Source organism: Physeter macrocephalus, chromosome 18 (genome assembly GCF_002837175.3).
Source record: "Physeter macrocephalus isolate SW-GA chromosome 18, ASM283717v5, whole genome shotgun sequence".
NCBI classification, from domain to species: domain Eukaryota; kingdom Metazoa; phylum Chordata; class Mammalia; order Artiodactyla; family Physeteridae; genus Physeter; species Physeter macrocephalus.
Window position 1 is genome coordinate 47,701,480 of NC_041231.1, and position 19,805 is coordinate 47,721,284.

General features: G+C 44.1%; 1 protein-coding gene across 12 annotated transcripts in view; it reads left to right on the forward strand.

Annotated features, from left to right (window-relative positions):
- The window catches only part of ZNF621 (zinc finger protein 621), a 115,202-nt gene that overhangs the window by 1,651 nt on the left and 93,746 nt on the right, over nucleotides 1–19,805 (forward strand). For 5 of the 12 annotated variants that reach the window (XR_003676788.1, XR_003676789.1, XR_003676791.1 and 2 more), the window contains exons 2-4: nucleotides 11,750–11,933; nucleotides 12,513–12,620; nucleotides 14,153–14,686. Coding sequence is in view for 7 of the 12 variants with exons in the window: in XM_028478721.2 (XP_028334522.1) it covers nucleotides 11,750–11,933; nucleotides 12,513–12,620; nucleotides 14,153–15,213 (1,353 nt within the window). In the remaining 5 variants the exon portion in view is untranslated. Of the gene's footprint in view, nucleotides 1–11,749; nucleotides 11,934–12,512; nucleotides 12,621–14,152; nucleotides 18,257–19,805 lie in introns of those variants that run through there. The other 7 variants (XM_028478721.2, XM_028478722.2, XM_028478720.2 and 4 more) reach the window with 3 other exon arrangements.

Here is a 19,805-nt window from a genome sequence, read left to right on the forward strand (position 1 = left end):
GCACGGGCTCAGCTGCTCCACGGCATGTGGGATCTTCCCGGACCAGGACTCGAACCCGTGTCCCCTGCATTGGCAGGCGGATTCTTAACCGCTGTGCCACCAGGGAAGCCCCGGAGAAATTCTTTATTGAAGAGATTGCTCCACAAGTAGTAGATGTATCCCAGAGAGACCAGCATTGTTTTTTCCATATGTGCTTTCTAAATGCTAGGTGCATAGTACTGAATAATGCAGACAGGTTCCCTTTTCTCATGGAGGGTACTTTTACCAAAAACAAATAAGTTACCATAATTACCTGTTGCTAAAGTACAGTGCTTCGTAAAAGTGTGGTCCATAGATGGGCAGCATCAGGATCACCTTGGTGCTCATTAGAATTGCAAATTGTTAGTCCCACCCTAGATGCGGAGTCAGATTGGGGAGGAGGCTAAGTGGGGTTAGGAATCTGTTGTAACAAGCTCTCCAGGTGATTCTTATGTACCTTCTCAAATTTGAGAAGCCCCAAAGAAGCTACCTTTGAAGGTAGTGGTCAGGGAAGCCCTCATGGAGGTGGTCACATGACGTTGAGACCTCAAGGATGAGGTAGAAATAGTCTTGAAAACTATTGGAGAAAGAAGTAAAGAAGAGCTTTCCAGAGAGGACAGCAAATGCGTTGGCCCTGGGCTGGGAGAGAAAGCTGGGTGTACTCTGGAGACAGGGAGAGGTCAGAGGAAGTAGTTAGTTCATTGTGAGGTGGGACAACTAGCACATGGCTTGGAGGTCACTGTGAAGACTTTGGTTTCTATTCTGGGTTCAGTAGGAAGACACTAAAGGATTTTAAGCAGGGGAGTTGAAAGGGTTGGATTTATATATTAAAAAGGTTTTCAGCCCGTAGTGATGCATTGGTTGCAGAAGAGTGTGAGTCAGGATGATATTGCAGTCCAGGTAAGAGATTAAGTGTTGCTCTCCCTGCCTCTTTCCCTGTCTTTTTTAGTAGACTTTATTTTTTTTAGAGAAGTTTTAGGTTCATAGCAAAATTGAGCAAAAAGCACACAGTCCCCATATGCTTCCTGGCTCCACACATGCAGAGCCTCCGTCATTATCAGAGTGGTACATTAGTTACAATTGATGATCCTACATTGACACATCATAGTCACATAAAGTCCATAGTTTGCATTAGGGTTCACTCTTTTTTTTTTTTTAGTAGATTTAGTTTATTTAATTTATTTTTTGGCTGCGTTGGGTCTTCGTTGCTGCACGTGGGCTTTCTCTAGTTGCAGCTAGCGGGGGCTACTCTTCGTTGCAGTGCGAGGCCTTCTCATTGCAGTGGCTTCTCTTGTTTTGGAGCACAGGCTCTAGGAGCACAGGCTTCAGTAGTTGTGGCACGTGGCCTTCAGTAGTTGTGGCTTGTGGGTTCTAGAGCGCAGGCTCAGTAGTTGTGGCGCACAGGTTTAGTTGCTCCGCGGCATGCGGGATCTTCCTGGCCAGGGCTCAAACCCATGTCCCCTACATTGGCAGGTGGATTCTTAACCACTGTGCTACCAGGGAAGCCCAGGGTTCACTCTTGGTGTTGTACATTCTTTGGGTTACAAATGTGTAATGATATGTATCTATTATTGTAGTATCATACAGAGCCTCTTCACAGGCTCTAAAAATCCTCTGTGTTCTGCCCTCCCTACCTGGCAACTATTGATCTTTTTGCCTTTTCCAAAATGTTGTGTAGTTGGTATCATACCTTTTCATATTGGTTTTGTTCACTTAGCAGTATTCATTTAAGGTTCTTGTGTGACTTTTCATGGCTTGATAGCTTATTTCTGTTTAGTGCTGAGTAATATTCCATTGACTGATTGTACCACAGTTTATTTCTCCCCTACTGAAGGACATTTTGGTTGCTTCCAAGTTTTGGCAATTATGAATAAAGCTGCTATAAACATCCTTGTGCAGGTTTTTGTGTGGACATAAGTTTTCAGCTCATTGGGAAGATACAGAGGAGCATGAGTGCTGGATCATATGGTAAGAGTGTTTAGTTCTGTAAGAAGCTGTTAAACTTCTTCCAGAGTGGCCACACCAGTCTGTATTCCTGCCAGCAATGAATGAGCGTTTGTGTTGCTCCACATCCTTGCCAACATTTGGTATTGTCAGTGTTTTGGATTTTGGCCATTTTAATAGATATGTAGTGGTATCTCATTGATTTAATTTGCATTTGCCTGAAGACATATGTTGTAGAGCAGGGGTCCCCAACCCCGAGGCCAAGGACTGGTACTGGACTGGTCCTGTTAGGAACCAGGCTGCACAGCAGAAGGTAAGCGGCGAGCAAGCGAAGCTTCATCTGCCGCTCCCCATTGCTCGCATTACCGCCTGAACCACCCCCACAACACCCCCGTCCAGTCCGTGGAAAAATTGTCTTCCACGAAACTGGTCCCTGGTGCCAAAAAGGTTAGGGACCGCTGTTGTATAGCATCTTTTCATATACCTGTTTGCCATCTGTGTAACTTCTTTGGTGAGGTATCTGTTCAGGTCTTTTGCCCATTTTTTGAATCGGGTTGTTCATTTTCTTATTGAGTTTTAAGAGTTCTCTATATACTTGGGATAATAGTCCTTTATTATGTCTTTTAAAATATTTTCTCACTATCTATGGCTTGTAGTCTCGTTTTCTTGAAGTATTGTCCGTTTAAGGTAGGGTTTAATTCCTCCTCATCATTTCTTTCAAAAATGTATTTCCTTCAAAACCTTCTCAGCTAGTGTTTCACACTTACTTTTTTCAGATTACTCTAAATGATCCCCTACCCCTGTATAAATCTCATTGATTTTTTGGTGGGGGAGTGGATTTTTTTGAATTCATAGGCAAAATTGGGGTAATTGACTTCTTTACAAGTTTGATTCTTCCCATTCAGAAACATTGTATGTTTCAATTTATTCAGTTCCTCTTTTATTTATTTTAATAAACGTTTAGTTTTCTTGTCTTGGTTTTGCAGGGTTTTGTTAGGTCTGTTCTTAGCTATTTTCATATGAATGGCATCTTATTTTCTCTTTTTTTTGTCTTCTAATTGTTTATGGTGGTATTTAGGAAAGCTAATCTTTTTTGTTCACTTATCCTATAGCTAGCTAACTTAATGAATTATTTTGTCAGTTTTAAATGTTTTTTGTTTATTCTCCTGCATCTTGGATATTTTTTAGGCAGATAGCTATTTCATCTGCAAGCAAAGATGTTTATGTTTCTTTCCTATATTTATGCTCCTTCTCCAGTCTTTCACAGAAAGTAGAACCTCAGTGCATGGTAAATTATCAATCATCAGCTTTAATGGAAGTGCTCTGGCACTTCACTGTTAAGGTGGTATTTGCTGTTGTTTTACACTTCTTCATAAGTGTAAAAATTTTTATTGATCAAACCATTTTTGAAGTTAATTCTTTCAGCAAATTCATATTAATCATCTTGCATCTGCCAGGCAAATGTACTGTGTGCTAGTAAACCAATAATGAACAAAACAGAATCCTTGCCTCATGAGTTACAACCTGGTAGGGGGAGATAGACAATAAAAGTATAATTTGTCAGATGATGAAAAATACTATGGAGAAAAATAAAATAAGTTGAGGTACATAGGGACCATCCATAGAAGGAAGAAGAATGTATCAACAACCTAACTTTATTGAAAAAGTAAGTTCTCCTTTAATAATAGGCATTTTTTGGGACTCATGATACCTGGGGTTATTTGACGGCAGATGGGAAGAACAATTTGGAGAGGAAGATGGTAATGGGTGGAGAGAGTTGTGAGAACAGCTCTGAAGATGTGAGGGAGTGAGGTTTGACTTGGTGCACGCAGAGGTGAACTTTGGTTTTCCTGTGAGCCTGTGGTCGCTGTCCTCAGAAGCCCTCTGATGCCTTGTTGTTGAAGCACTGATTAGTCACAGGACATCATGGTTCTGTCTGATGTTTGGATTTGGGGCTCAAGCTATTTGGGGGGCCCTTTGAGCCTCATCATTGCCCAGCTTAAGGGTCAACTCTCCCTTTGAGAAGTTTCTAAATTTGTTCTTATCTCAGTGTCTCCTTTTGAACTGAGTTCCCTAGTTCTTGTTTGCAAAGGACCCCCTCAGAAGGACCTGAGTGTAGCGCCAGTAGAGTGGCTGGGAGCAGTTTAAGTTGCCAGCATTTATGCTTGGGGTATGTTTTTTCCCTGCTTCCCCCAGGAGCAGTTGTGAGAGCATTCCCTTCTCCCTGTCCCCTCTGCTGACTCCAGTGCACAGGCTGCTAGGAGAGACTGGGACACTCAAAGAGTAAGGGGCTTAGCTTAGCCCCTGTGGGTAGGTGTCTTCCTTTTCACTGGGCTGAAAAGAACAAGGCTGACTGCATAGGGTGGTGAGAATCTCCTAGGAGACGGAATCATCTGTGGGGTCATGAAGGTGAGAAGGTGCAGAAGGCAGGAAACCCCTCCAGGCTGAGCCCAGTCTCTGTGGTCTGCACTGTGCTGTCTTTAGAAGCAGAGAAGGTAAACAGTGGACACCGTAAGAAACTGCTCCTACATCTCATGGAAGATGCAGAGGCTCTGGCTCCTAGGATGGTGTGTGCGGTTTTGAAATAGCTGATCCCTCAGTGTAGATTGGGGGAGGGGCCCCACGTGGCCTGGAGGGAGCACAGTAAAGATGGCTTGATAGGTAATTTTGGAAGTTGGGTTTGAAAAGATGTTCTCCAAAGATGGGGCAACACCAGGTTATGATGAGGTTCAGGGGTTAGCTGTGTGTTCGGAGAAGTTCACGAGCCCCGTGTTGGAGGCAGTATGCTATGTGGGAAGAGCCCAGGTTTGCTGTTTGACAGGTTTGGGTTGAAGTCCCAGCTGTGTCACTTCCTGGCTGTGTGATCTTGGGCAAAGTAATGAATTTTTCTGAATCTTAGGTTCATCCTTTGAAAAATGGGAGTAACAACTCTGACTTCATATATATGTTGTAAAGAGTAAATGAAAGACAAGATTTTTTTGATGTGGACCATTTTTAAAGTCTTTATTGAATTTGTTACAGTATTGCTTCTGTTTTTTGTTTTTTGGCCACGAGGCGTGTTGGATTTTAGCTCCCTGACCAGGGATTGAACCCGCACCCACTGCATCGGAAGGCGAAGTCTTAACCACTAGACCACCAGGGAAGTCCCAAAGACAAGATTTAAAAATACCCACCCAGTGGGGCTTTCCGGTGGCTCAGTGATTAAGAATCCGCCTGCCAGTGCAGGGGACACGGGTTCGATCCCTGGTCTGGGAAGATCCCACATGCCGCTGAGCACCTAAGCCCATGCGCCACAACTCCTGAGCCTGCGCTTTAGAGCTCACAAGCCACAACTCCTGAGCCCACATGCCACAGCTACTGAAGCCTGTGTGCCTAGAGCCTGTGCTCCACAACAAGAGAAGCAACCACAATGAGAAGCCCGTGCACCACAACGAAGATAGCCTCCGCTCACTGCAACTAGAGAAAGCCCACACGCAGCAACGAAGACCTGACGCAGCCAAAAATAAATGAATGAATGAATGAATGAATAAATAAAGTAAAATAGATATATTAAAAACAAAAAAAAGTACCCACCCAGGAGCCTGATGTCTAGGGGCTAATCCACAAATATGAGTTCCCTTCACTCTTGGGAAGATGGAGGTGGCCCAAGGGAGACAGAGGGGGCACACTTTTGCAGGTGGGATGGAGCTCAAGACAGGGGGACATGCCTGTGCCCAGAGATAGCACATGGCCAGCCTTCTTTGAAGACAGGTGGTTCGGAGGAGAGGCCACAATGGGCAGGCTACAGGTTTCCTTCAAGAGAGCTAGCTTTCTGATAAGGTAAGAAGGTATAAAAAGAAATTTGTAAAATACTGGGACTATTTCATTAAAACAAATTTTTTTAATATATCTTTATTGGAGTATAATTGCTTCACAGTACTGTGTTAGTTTCTGTTGTACAACAGAGTGAATCAGCCATATGCATACATATATCCCCATATCCCCTCCCTCTTGAGCCTCCCTCCCACCCTCCCTATCCCACCCCTCTAGGTTATTGCAAAGCACTGAGCAGATCTCCCTGTGGTATGCGGCTGCTTCCCACTAGCTATCTGTTTTACATTTGGTAGTGTATATATGTCAGTGCTACTCTCTCACTTCGTCCCAGCTTCCCCCTTCCCCACCGTGTCCTCAAGTCCATTCTCTATGTCTTTGTCTTTATTGTGCCCTGCCACTAGGTTCATCAGTACCTTTTTTTTTTTAGATCCATATATATGTGTTAGCATACGGTATTTGTTTTTCTCTTTCTGACTTACTTCACTCTGTATGACAGCCTCTAGGCCCATCTGTCTCACTACAAATAACTCAATTTTGTTCCTTTTTATGGCTGAGTAATATTCCATTGTATATATGTGCCACATCTTCTTTATCCACTCATCTGTTGATGTACATTTTGGTTGGTTCCATGTCCTGGCTATTGTAAATAGTGCTGCAGTGAACATTGTGATACATGTCTCTTTTTGAATTGTGGTTTTCTCAGGGTATATGCCCAGTAGTGGGATTGCTGGTTCATATGGTAGTTCTATTTTTAGTTTTATAAGGAACCTCCATACTGTTCTCCATATGTATGATGTTGATATTGTAAATGTATCAATTTACATTCCCGCCAACAGTGAAGGAGGGTTCTCTTTTCACCACATCCTTTCGGCATTTATTGTTTCTAGATTTTTTGATAATGGCCATCCTGACCAGTGTGAGGTGATAACCTCATTGGAGTTTTGATTTGCATTTCTCTAATAATTAGTGATGTTGAACATCTTTTCATGTGTTTCTAGTCCATCTGTATGTCTTCTTTGGTGAAATATCTACTTAGGTCTTCCACCCATTTTTTAATTGAATTGTTTGTTTTTTTGATATTGAGCTGCATGAGCTGTTTGTATATTTTGGAGATTAATCCTTTGTCCATTGTTTCATTTGCAAATATTTTCCCATTCGGAGGGTTGTCTTTTCATCTTATTTATGGGTTCCTTTGCTGTGCAAAACCTTTTAAGTTTAATTAGGTCCCATTTTGTTTATTTTTGTTTTTCTTTCCTTTACTCTAGGAGGTGGGTCAAAAAAGATCTTGCTGTGGTTTATGTCAGAGTGTTTTTCCTATGGTTTCCTGTAAGAGTTTTATAGTGTCTGGTCTTACATTTAGGTCTTTAATCCATTTGGAGTTTATTGTTGTGTATGGTGTTAGGGAGTGTCCTAATTTCATTCTTTGACATGTAGCTGTCCAGTTTTCCCAGCACCACTTATTGAAGAGGCTATCTTTTCTCCATTGTATGTTCTTGCCTCCTTTGTCATAAATTAGGTGACCATATGTGCATGGGCTTAACTCTGGGCTTTCTATCCTGTGGGTCTTTTTCTTCTCTTGTGTTTCCCGCCTAGGGAAGTTTCTTTAGCATTTGTTGTAAAGCTGGTTTGGTGGTACTGAATTCTCTTACCCATTCGGAGGGTTGTCTTTTCATCTTATTTATGGGTTCCTTTGCTGTGCAAAACCTTTTAAGTTTAATTAGGTCCCATTTTGTTTATTTTTGTTTTTCTTTCCTTTACTCTAGGAGGTGGGTCAAAAAAGATCTTGCTGTGGTTTATGTCAGAGTGTTTTTCCTATGGTTTCCTGTAAGAGTTTTATAGTGTCTGGTCTTACATTTAGGTCTTTAATCCATTTGGAGTTTATTGTTGTGTATGGTGTTAGGGAGTGTCCTAATTTCATTCTTTGACATGTAGCTGTCCAGTTTTCCCAGCACCACTTATTGAAGAGGCTATCTTTTCTCCATTGTATGTTCTTGCCTCCTTTGTCATAAATTAGGTGACCATATGTGCATGGGCTTAACTCTGGGCTTTCTATCCTGTGGGTCTTTTTCTTCTCTTGTGTTTCCCGCCTAGGGAAGTTTCTTTAGCATTTGTTGTAAAGCTGGTTTGGTGGTACTGAATTCTCTTAGCTTTTGCTTGTCTGAAAAACTTCTGATTTCTCTGTCGAATCTGAATGAGTTCCTTGCTGGGTAGAGTAATCTTGGTTGTAGATTTTTCTCTTTTATCACTTTAAGTTTATCGTGCCACTCTCTTCTGGTCTGCAGAGTTTCTGCTGAAAAATCAGTTGATAACCTTATGGGGATTCCCTTGTATATTAGTTGTTGCTTTTCCCTTGCTGCTTTTAATTTTTTTTCTTTGAATTTAATTTTTGTTAGTTTGATTAATGGCCTGAGGCTTCCAACACTGGAGTTTGTAGGCTGTTGGGTAGAGCTGGGTCTTGGTGCCAAGATGAGGACCTGTGGGAGACCTCACTGCAATGACTATTCCCTGGGGTCTGAGGTTCTCTGTTAGTCCAGTTGTTCAGACTTGGAGCTCCCACCGCAGGAGCTTCAGCCCGACCCCCCGCTTGTGAACCAAGATCCTGCAAGCCGCGCAGGATGGCTTGAAAGAGAAAGGAGAGTTCTTCTTCTGGGACCCCTATAATTTGAATGTTGGTGCACTTAGTGTTGTCCCAGAGGTTTCTGGGATTGTCTTCAATTCTTTTCATTTTTTTTTCTTTATTCTGCTCCTCGGCAGTTATTTCCACCATTTTGTCTTCCAGCTCACTTATTCGTTCTTCTGCCTCAGTTATTCTGTTATTGATTTCTTTTAGTGTATTTTTCATTATTTTCTTGATCTATGTCTCCATTCTATTTCCGAGACTCTGGATCATCTTTACTATCATTACTCTGAATTCTTTTTCAGGTAGATTGCCTATTTCCTCTTCATTTATTTGGTCTTGTAGGTTTTTACCTTGTTCCTTCATCTGTGACATATTTTTTTGCCATCTTCTTTTTTTTTTTTCCCTTTTTTTTTGTGAGTGGGATTGTGTTCCTGTCTCACTGGTTGTTTGGCCTGAGGCTTCCAACACTGGAGTTTGTAGGCTGTTGGGTAGAGCTGGGTCTTGGTGCCAAGATGAGGACCTGTGGGAGACCTCACTGCAATGACTATTCCCTGGGGTCTGAGGTTCTCTGTTAGTCCAGTTGTTCAGACTTGGAGCTCCCACCGCAGGAGCTTCAGCCCGACCCCCCGCTTGTGAACCAAGATCCTGCAAGCCGCGCAGGATGGCTTGAAAGAGAAAGGAGAGCAGTAACAAAGTAAAAAATAAAATTAAACTAGGAAACTAACAGATATGTTAGAAAAAATATAACAATAAAAATATAGATGAAACAACAACCAGAAGGTAGAACAGAACCACAATAGTAAAAACAAAGAGGAGAAAAAAAAAAAAAAGCTGGAAAAGGCTTTGGCTCTGGAAGGCACGGCCTAAGCAGGGGCGAGGTTTGGGTGGTGGGCAGAGCCTATGCTTAGGACCCACAGGGCTGGAAAAGGCCCTGATGGGTGTGGGGGGTGGGGCTTAGGCCCAACAGAACAGAAGGGGCCCAGGCGTACCCCCCACCTCTGGTTTCAGAGGGTGGGTGACCCCACTTGGGAGCTCAGCAGGCATCCTGGGCCCGAGTGGGCAGGGCAAACGCCCTTGCTCCTCTCCTGCTCCTCCAGTCCTGGAGGGCCCCTGCCGCCTGCCTCTCCTGTTCTCCCCGGTCTCCCTCCCCAGGATCCATGTGGCCTGGAGTGGGCTTTGGAGGGCTGGGGAATCAGCCTGGGAGCTTAGCAATCTCAGTGGGCCCGAGTGGGTGGTGCAAACGCCCTCTGCTCCTCTTTTGCTCCTCTGGTCCTGGAGATTGGGCAGGGGAAACACTGGGTGTGCTCTCCATGATCCGAGCCCCTGAGGGTCCCACCAGTCATGGGAACCCCTCCCCCCGTCAGCCACCCTTCAGGGCCGCTGGTCCTATCCAGCCTCCACTTCTCCTCCCCCCTCAGTCCCCCCACGTCCTACCGGTTCACTTGGGGCTTATTCCCATCTCCTTGGGAATCGGGGTCCCCCACCAGAGTCTGGCAGGCGCCCTAGTTGTGGGGAGACACAAACTCTGCATCTTTCCACACCACCATCTTCCTGATGATTCCTAATTTTTATTTTATTATGGAGTATAGTTGATTAACAATGTTGTGTTAGTTTCATGTGTACAGCAAAGTGATTCTGTTATACATATACAAGTATCTTTTCCTTTTCAAATTCTTTTCCCATTTAGGTTATTACAGAATATTGAGCAGAGTTCCCTGTGCTATACATTGGGTCCTTGTTGGATATCTGTTTTAAATATAGCAGTGTGTACATGTCAATCCCAAACTCCCAATCCATCCCTTCCCCCCACCACCAGTCCCTTGGTAACCATAAGTTCATTCTCTAAGTCTGTGAGTCTGTTTCTGTTTTGTGAATAAGTTAATTTGTATCTTTTTTTTTTTTAGATTCTGCATATAAGCAATATCATATGGTATTTGGCTTTCTCTGTCTAACTTACTTCACTTAGTATGATAATCTCCAGGTCCATCCATGTTGCTGCAAATGGCACTATTTCATTCTTTTTAATGGCTGAGTAATATTCCATTGTATATATGTACCACATCTTCTTTATTCATTCTTCTCTCAATGGACGTTTAGGTTGCTTCCATGTCTTGGCTATTGTAAACAGTGCTGCAGTGAACGTTGGGGTGCATGTGTCCTTTCAAACCATGTTTTTCTCCAGATATACACCCAGGAGTGGGATTGCTGGATCATACGATAGCTCTATTTTTAGTTTTTTAAGGAACCTCCATACTGTTCTCCATAATGGCTGTTACCAATTTACATTCCCACCAGCAGTGTAGTGGGTTCCTTTCTGTCCACACCCTCTCCAGCATTTATTGTTAGTAGATTTTTTTGTTAATGGCCATTCTGATTGGTGTGAGGTGAATCTCATTGTAGTATTGATTTGTGTTTCTCTAATAATCAGAGATGCTGAGCATCTTTTCATGTGCCTCTTGGCCATCTGTATGTCTTCTTTGGAGAAATGTCTATTTAGGTCTTTTGCCCATTTTTGGATTGGGTTGTTTGTTTTTTTAATATTGAGTTTCATGAGCTGTTTGTAAATTTTGGAGATTAATCCCTTGTTGGTCACATCATTTGCAAATATTTTCTCCCATTCTTTGGGTTGTCTTTTTGTTTTGTTTATGGTTTCCTTTGCTGTGCAAAAGCTTTTGAGTTTAGTTAGGTCTCATTTGTTTATTTTTGTTTTTATTTCCATTACTTTAGGAGACGATCAGAAAAGATCTTGCTGTGATTTATGTCAGAGAGTGTTCTGCCTATGTTTTCCTCTAAGAGTTTTATAGTATCTGGTCTTACATTTAGGTCTTTAATCCATTTTGAGTTTATTTTTGTGTATGGTGTTAAAGAATGTTCTAACTTCACTTTTTTACTTGTAGCGGCACTGGGACTATTCCGAAGGAGTGGCCCCTCTGTGTATAGTGGAAGCTGTTGGGGAAGGCCAGGAGAAGCTGGGGCAGGGAGTACATGCAGCTGTGCATATGTACTTCGGCTGAGTGGAGACAGAGAGAGTGGTTGGTGTACAGAAAATTAGGTGACAGGTTAAGAGTACATGAGGGCAGCAGGTGCTAGAGGGACAGATCCATGGAGAAATGAACATAGGGGTTGATGCAGTTACCAGGCAGGAGAGCCCCAGATGCCAAGTTATGAGGTTAGGATGACAGTTTGGAGCCCCAGAGCTGAGTAGGTGGGAGAGCATTGGCGTTCCGAGTTTGGAGGTGGGAACACTGGCTGAGGGCTGGCCTCTGGCTGGGATGCTGAATGCTCTTGTCCATAGAGCAAACCTTCCATGGGGCTCAGAGTCACAGACCTGGCAAGTCCATCTCTTCCCTGCAGCTCAGACTGCCCCCTCTGGCCCTCACTCAAGGCTTCAGCAGGAACCTGTTGTTTCAGGAGCCAGTGACCTTTGAGGATGTGGCCGTGTACTTTACCCAGAACCAGTGGGCCAGCCTGGAGCCTGTGCAGAAGGCCCTGTACAGGGAGGTGATGCTGGAGAATTATGCAAATGTGGCTTCCCTGGGTAAGGTCTCTCTCAGTGGCCCTCTGTGATAGTTTCACGTCTTCTCAGATGTCTTGGGGATTCTAGTAGTCCTTAGGTTTGATGGCTTCAGAGGGGAGTTCTGCACTGATCAGCCTTTGGAGATGCTGGGTGGGGAAATCCCAGGTTCCCTTTGGCTTTGAAATTGGACTTCATTACTTCCCAGGGAAGAGCGTGGTTCTGGACCCTGAGGGAGAGGATTCTCCCGGGTACCCCCGGGAGACCTCTGTTCCTCCATTCTTCCAGTGTTGTGGGTTGTGGGCCCTCTCCTGTGTGGAGGAGCCTCCCAGGATATCAGTACATACATCCTTCCTGAAGGGATTTCCTTTCTTCTGAGTCACAGTGAGCTTGCACTTTCTCCCTGAGGAGAATCACTATCTCCCTGGCCATACCTTGGAGTGCAGTTTGGACCCCTTCCTCAGAACCCCTGGTGGCTCATTGGTCCCCTGGGCAGTCCACTTCTCCCCTCCCCAACTAGCCCATGATGAGGTGGGCAGAGAGATCTCAGGAACAGCTCTGGATGTCTCCCCTCAACTTGTCTCTCTCTTTTTCTTGCTGGAGAAGCACTTCCATTCCCCACACCTGTTCTGATCTCCCAGCTGGAGAGAGGGGAAGCACCATGGGGCCCAGATCCCTGGGAAGCAGAGATTTTGAGAGGCATCTGTCCAGGTGAGTAAGAGGACCTAGTGCTTTCTGGTTTTGCCTTCCTGCTTTACTAGAAATATTTCTCCTGCAGCAGAGAACAAAACTCCCTGTAGTTTTTATAAGGTAGTGCTCAGTACACTCTCTGACCTCTGTTGAGTTCCCGCACTGAGCCCGGAAGGACCAGTCCCTAGGAGTGCATAGCTGCACGCTGTCCACATCCACATGGCTATCCCATGGAAGAGCTGTGACCCACTACCTCTGAAGCCACCTCTTTTCTCACTTACCAAGGAAAATATTTAATTTTATTCCAATTTTCATGGCAAAGAAGTAGGGTTTCAGCCATACTTTTAAGGAAAATATTATTCTGTGGGTCAAACTGATTTATCTGTGCCATAGCTATGATTTTATTTGCCTCTTTAGTGTTTAAATCATGTTTAGTATTTAAAAGTTCCTGATGTCATAATCTTGAGGTTTACGATGTATTTGTTTTCTATAGGGCTATAGAGGAAAGGGCAATAATATTCCCCCAATACCACACCCAACACACCCACCCACCGTAAAATTTCCCAGAGACTGCTTACCAGTCCTGGGAGCTTTTGTTTACTTGGGTTTTCTTTCTTTTAGGAAGAAAGTTTCCAGGCCTCATTTCTCACACATACTGGGACGTTGTAAATAGTGGTTCCTTTAGCAGTAATACCACAGTGGCCTACAGCTCTCCAATCAACTTGTGTTCTGGCTGACTTTCTGAAAGAACTAATGTTTTATCCCAGAATATTTTGTGGATTTTTTTTTTTTTTTGGCCTTACTGTGAGGCTTATGGGATCTTAGTTCCCCGACCAGGGATTGAACCTGGGCCCTCAGCAGTGAGAACACAGAGTCCTAACCACTGGAACACCTATGTGGAATAGTTAAAAGTAGAATTATGAGACCATTATTTAGAATTCGGAATATAGGGTGGTTTCTTGGCTTCCAGGTGGGGCATTAGGATCCGTTGTTTCTCTGTGTGTTACCGCGCTGCTCAGCCACTCATCTCATGGGTGTCTTTTCCCTTCTTCGAGGTCTCCTCTCTTAAAACCTGTTTCCATTTCTTGCTGATTCCTCTCACCTCTCCCACTCTTTTTTCTTTTTTTCCCCTCCTGCCTCTTTTCCTTACCCCCCTCCCCTTTTTTAACTGGCTGTGCCGCATCACTTGCGGGACCTTAGTTCCCCAACCAGGAATTGAACCTGAGCCCCCTGCAGTGGAAGTGTGGCGTCCTAACCACTGGACCGCCAAGGAAGTCCCCTTCCCGTTCTCATTCTGCACATTTCACCTGCCCTGGTTCATTCCCCATCCCTTCCTTATAAGAGGCACTTCCTGGACTGTTTCCAGTGTCGTCACTTCTCCAGTTATATGTTATTGTTTTTCTCTTTCTGTCTCATCCTCCTCTATGGATGCTTGTAGCCATCTTATGGGTATATTTTTTAAAAATCACTTCCTACGAGAGAAAATCAGGACCACTGGATCCTGTTTCCCTTCCAGTTCAGTAACGAGGAACACTTGTGGTTTCTTTGGTCAGGTGGTGAGTCCTGGACTAAGACAGAAGAGCCAGTGGTAAAGCAGGAAGCCCCTGAAGAAACAGAGGTGCACAGTGTGCCAGTGGGAGGGCTTTTCAGAAAAGTGTCTCAGCACTTTGATTTTAAAAGCAAGGCACCATGGCAGACTTTCAGTCTGAATCCCAATCTAATACTTCGAGGTGGAATGAAGTTCTACGAGTGTAAAGAATGTGGGAAGATCTTCAGATATAACTCAAAGCTCATTCGGCATCAGATGAGCCACACTGGGGAGAAGCCCTTCAAATGTAAGGAATGTGGCAAAGCTTTCAAGTCCAGCTATGACTGTATCGTACACGAGAAGAACCACATCGGCGCAGGACCCTACGAATGTAAGGAGTGTGGCAAAGGTCTGAGCTCCAACACAGCCTTGACCCAGCATCAGCGGATCCACACGGGTGAGAAGCCCTATGAGTGTAAGGAGTGCGGCAAGGCCTTCCGTCGGAGCGCAGCGTACCTTCAGCATCACAGGCTACACACTGGGGAGAAACTCTATAAATGTAAGGAATGTTGGAAAGCTTTTGGGTGTAGGTCACTCTTTATCGCCCACCAGAGAATTCACACTGGGGAGAAACCCTACCAGTGTAAGGAGTGTGGCAAGGCGTTCACCCAGAAGATTGCTTCCATTCAGCATCAGAGAGTTCACACCGGAGAGAAGCCATATGAGTGTCAGGCATGTGGGAAAGCCTTCAAGTGGTACGGCAGCTTTGTTCAGCATCAGAAATTGCACCCTGTGGAGAAGAAGCCTGGCAAGGCTCTCGGGCCATCCCTGCTGTGTCCCCAGGGCCCCTCTTCAGCCTTTGCTGCCATGCCTTTCCAGGGCCCCTGCTCTGCGCCGGCTGTGGCCATGCCTTCACTGGCCTTGCCACACGCCGTCCTCATTCCTGCCTCCGGGCCCGTGTTAATGCTGCTGCCCGCGTCTGGAGTCCCTTCTTCTCCTGTCCAAATAGTACGAGTCTTCCAGGGTCTTCCTCCCACTGTGAAGCCTTCCCCAGTTATTCTGACCCCTTCTCCTCACCCCTCGTGAGCTCTGTCTTGGCACTTCTCTGGCTGTTACACACAGCAGATCTCCAACCTAACTTAAGCTTGATTTGTGGCTTTTACACCATACATGTGTTACAGCTGTTTGGGCATAAACGCCATTGTAATCGAGATATATTTAAAGACTGTGTTTGTATGATATATTCTGTTTTTTTCTGGGTAGAAAATGGAAATACTTGACCTTCATATTGGTCCCTTTCAGGCTTGAACAGTAACGGCCGTGTCTGCATTGTGGAGCTGCTGGTGGTCGAAGTGCTAATAGGACGCTTTGGTGAATTAGGGACGTTTGAGAGAGAGGACATCCCCGTATTAGGCCCCTGTAATTAGAGAGAAGCAGCCTGGGAGAAACAGAGGAGGCATTTAAGACCTGTCAGAGTTGAGAATTGGAATGAGCTTCCAACCATGGCCTTTAGAAATGAATGCAGATTGTTCAGTGGGTGAAGGTGTGGTGTATTCATGCAGTTGAAGTTGGGTTGCTATTGACACAGATCATTGAGGATCTTGTACGTCTCTGCAAAAGATCATTTGAAATAACCAGTTTAAAAAAAAAGAAAACATACAGTGATAACAATCATTTATATGATGAATAGCAATCATGTCTTTAAACATGAAGTTGTTTTTTTTTAATCTTTAGTTTTGCTCTTGATATCTAGATGTTTCCTCGTAACTTTGGTTTCCTAAGTAAATATACACCAAGGCATTCATCTTTGCTCCATCTGTTGCATAAATTTTTCTTGGTGTGCATTCTGGTTTCCTGTTTGCACGCACTGGTTTCTACATTGGCTTTTCTCCAAATTGTAAACATGAACTTTGGCAAATTACTGAAGAAATAGGAGCAGCCGATTTGGGGGAAATCTGAATATGCCTGCAGAATTGTATTTTAGGAATAAAGAGGGCTATGTAACGGGTCAGTGGTTAAGCTTATGTGACAGGTTAGTGAAGTGGAATTTTGGATTGCTCTTGCTTTTGACCTTAGGTGAGACTCTTTTATAACTGTGCAAAGGACCGCGTGAAGTAATTCCTGGAAAAAGAACTTGAGTTATGCATTACAGGCACACCTTGTTTTATTGCACTTCACTTTATCCATTTCACAGATACTGTTTTTTACAAATTGAAGGTTTGTGACAAAACTGCATTGTTGGATAATGGTTAAGATTTTTTAGCAATAAAGTATTTTTTAATTAAGGTATGTTCTTTTTTTTAGACAATGCTATTACATACTTCATAGACTATAGTGTAAACAACTTTTATATGCACTGGGAAACCAAAAAATTTGTGTGGCTTGCTTTCTTGCTATATTTGCTTTATTGTGGTGGTCTGGAACTGAACCAGAAGTATCTCTGAGGTCTGCCTGTATTAGCACTAATATAAAGTAAACCCTTAAATGTTGATGGAAGGGGCCATAACATTTTTTTAAAGTTGCTTTTGCTGTCTACATGTGTCTCCATTGCAGTTAACAGAAAAACCTTTGCACTAGTGGTTCTTAAACTTTACCATGTGTCTGAATAAGCTGGTATAAAAAGAGTAATTTTCTGGCCTAACTCTCAGAGATTCTGATTTTGTATATCCATGGTGATGCCCAGACCTTTAGTGTGGACCACACTTTGAGAGAGGTGCCTTGAGCAGCAAATGCCTGGGTGGTGTACCTTGATAAAGGGCTTGCCCTATTTCACAGTGATCTTCAGGAGAGAAACTTCTAAAAGTAGTTTGGGTGATATCAGTTTAGAAGAAAAGAGAAAAGTAAGTGAAATTTGGTCTGTAGGGAAAAAAAGAAAGGGGCAAAGAGAACTGATGAAGCTTATGAAGAGTTCTTGAGGTCTCCACTGCCAGAAGGTTCGTGGGGTTGACATTGGTTACCTTTTGCTGTTTTTGTGGTTTATTTGCATGTTGGATGAAAGAATGAGGAAAATTTTTTTCTTATATAAAGTTAGTACACTTCAAACTAGCTCTTGGGTGAAAGAGAGCACAAAGTGAAAGCTGCAGATGATTTAGAACTGAACAACAGTAAGAATAGATCATAGCAGGGTCTAGGGGATGTGGCGAAAGGTGGTACTTGGAGCAATGTTTACAGTCTTGGATGCATTCTTTAGAAAATGAGTTTGAAGGCTTGCAATTCAGAAGGTTGGGGTGGGGGGGCGGGATGGTGGTGGGAAACAAAAAAATTAACCAAAAACTAAAAACCGAACAAACAGACCACCAGCCCCCTTCCCAATAAACTTAGAAATAAGATACACAACAGAGTTTGGTGTTTGTTTATTTATTTATTTACTTAATTTATTTTTGGCTGCATTGGGTCTTAGTTGTGGCACGCAGGATCTTCATTGAGGCAGGCGGGATCTTTTGTTATGGCATGGGCTTCTCTCTAGTTGTGGCATGTGGGTTTTCTCTTCTCTAGTTGTGTGCAGGCTCCAGGGTGCGTGAGCTTTGTAGTTGTGGCGCGCAGGGTCCAGAGCATGTGGGCTCTGTAGTTTGTGGCACGCGGTCTCTCTAGTTGAGGCGCACGAGCTCAATAGTTGTGGCGCATGGGCTTAGTTGCCCCGCGGCATTTGGGATCTTAGTTCCCTGACCAGGGATTGAACCTGCATCCCCTGCATTGTAAGGTGGATGCTTTCCCACTGGACCACCAGGGAAGTCCCCAGGGTTTGGTAAAGATGGCAGTTGAACATGTTAGCATTTACACCCTCCTGAAACTCCACTAAGATAGTAAAGAGATTAAAAATTAAAAAGCATAAACTCAGAAGAACAATGGAAATAAGCTGATGACAACATTTTGGAAGCTCAAAATCAGGTGAAAGAGTTGTGACTTTTAGCAGAGCTGAGAAAGGTAAACCTAAGCCACATTTCAGGAAGCTGAGCAGCACCCCCATGTGGCAGAATTCCCAGAAAGGCTTAGGAACTGAAGATTCAGAAACCTCTGGAAGAAGGGGATGCTGGTGGGGTGAAGAACAGGAAAATTGGCTAAAGGTCTTTAAGAAGCACTTCCTGGGCTTCCCTGGTGGCGCAGTGGTTGGGAGTCCGCCTGCCGATGCAGGGGAAGAAGCACTTAGATTCCCGGTCACTTCCCCACGTCTCTCTTCTCTGGAGCAGTGTAGCAGGAATTTTGAATGTTGGGGAACAACACTGAATGTTAGGTTCTTCTCTGTCGCCCCCTCACCTTCTACTCCTGGTTCTATCCAGAACCTGCACTTGTGCACCTTCTAGGCTGGAAATCACAACTTTCTTTGGGAGATCTGATCAAGTAAAGTGAAGAGACTAGTGATTCCTCAGTAAAATAGCTCCACAGAGAAGTGCCAACTGTGCACGCAGAACTTCTCACCAGCTTTTTGACGCTCCATTTTTTAAAAAAAAATAAATTTATTTATTTTATTTATTTATTTTTGGCTGTGTTGGGTCCTCGTTCTTGCGTGCAGGCTTTCTCTAGTTGCGGTGAGTGGGGGCTACTCTTCATTGCGGTGCGCGGGCTTCTCATTGTAGTGGCTTCACTTGTTGCAGAGCACAGGCTCTAGGCACGTGAGCTTCAGTAGTTGTGGCACGTGGGCTCAGTTGTTGTGGCTCACGGACTCTAAAGCGCGGGCTCAGTAGTTGTGGCACACGAGCTTAGTTGCTCCACGGCATGTGGGATCTTCCCGGACCAGGGCTTGAACCCGTGTCCCTTGCGTTGGCAGGTGGATTCCTAACCACTGCGCCACCAGGGAAGTCCCACTGATGCTCCATTTTTAAATATTAAAAAAAAAAAGCCAAGGATGTGAAAAAGTCTGAAGCGGCGGCGGGGGGGTGCGCGGAAAGAAAGCCCAATTGAAATAGACTATGCAGGAAGAAGAAAATTTAGCATCCTAAGGTTACAGAAGATGTTTGCAACTAACCCTGAGACAATAGATTGCTGTAAAAAGGGAAAATTCAGAGAACAAAAAAGAACTCTTAAAAACAAAGTTGATATCAGAAATGAGACACTCAGTGTCAGCATTGGAAAATAAAGTCAAGGGAATCACCCAGAAAGTATAACAAGAAGAGGTGAAAGTGGTAAAAAGAGGTCCAGGATAGGTGACCTAATAGTTAAGTAGGCAGTAAAGAGAGGAATAGAGACATGGGAGAGGAGGAAGTCATAAAAGAAATATCAGTACTTCAAGGAGATTTCCCAGAATTGAAGTCTAGGGCTTTGTGCCTTCATCAGCCCGTATTAAGAGGAGGCCCCAAGTATTGGAGTAAGACTACCCTGGCCTCAGGCGGCAGGAATGAAGAGCCTCGCTCCCTAGGGGTCCAGACCCCCCCACCATCCTGCAGTCTCAGCCTTCCCATTGTTAACAGTCCTGAGACTGTCAGAACGTTCTCAGCACATACTATGTGTTTATCTCAGTCACAAGGAACCCGGAACTCAAGGGTAACCTCCACCTCTTGCAAATGTAATCCTCTACATCTCTGCAATTCCCCTTTTTGTCTTCGTGTGTTACCCTTTCTCCAACTCCTGAAAACTTCACTCCACTCTTTGAAGCTGACGACCCATTGGTAATGAAGGTCCCTTCGTACTCAGCATCGCTGAACATTGCCTTTACCTTCTCGCTGTAATCAAAACCTGCTCAT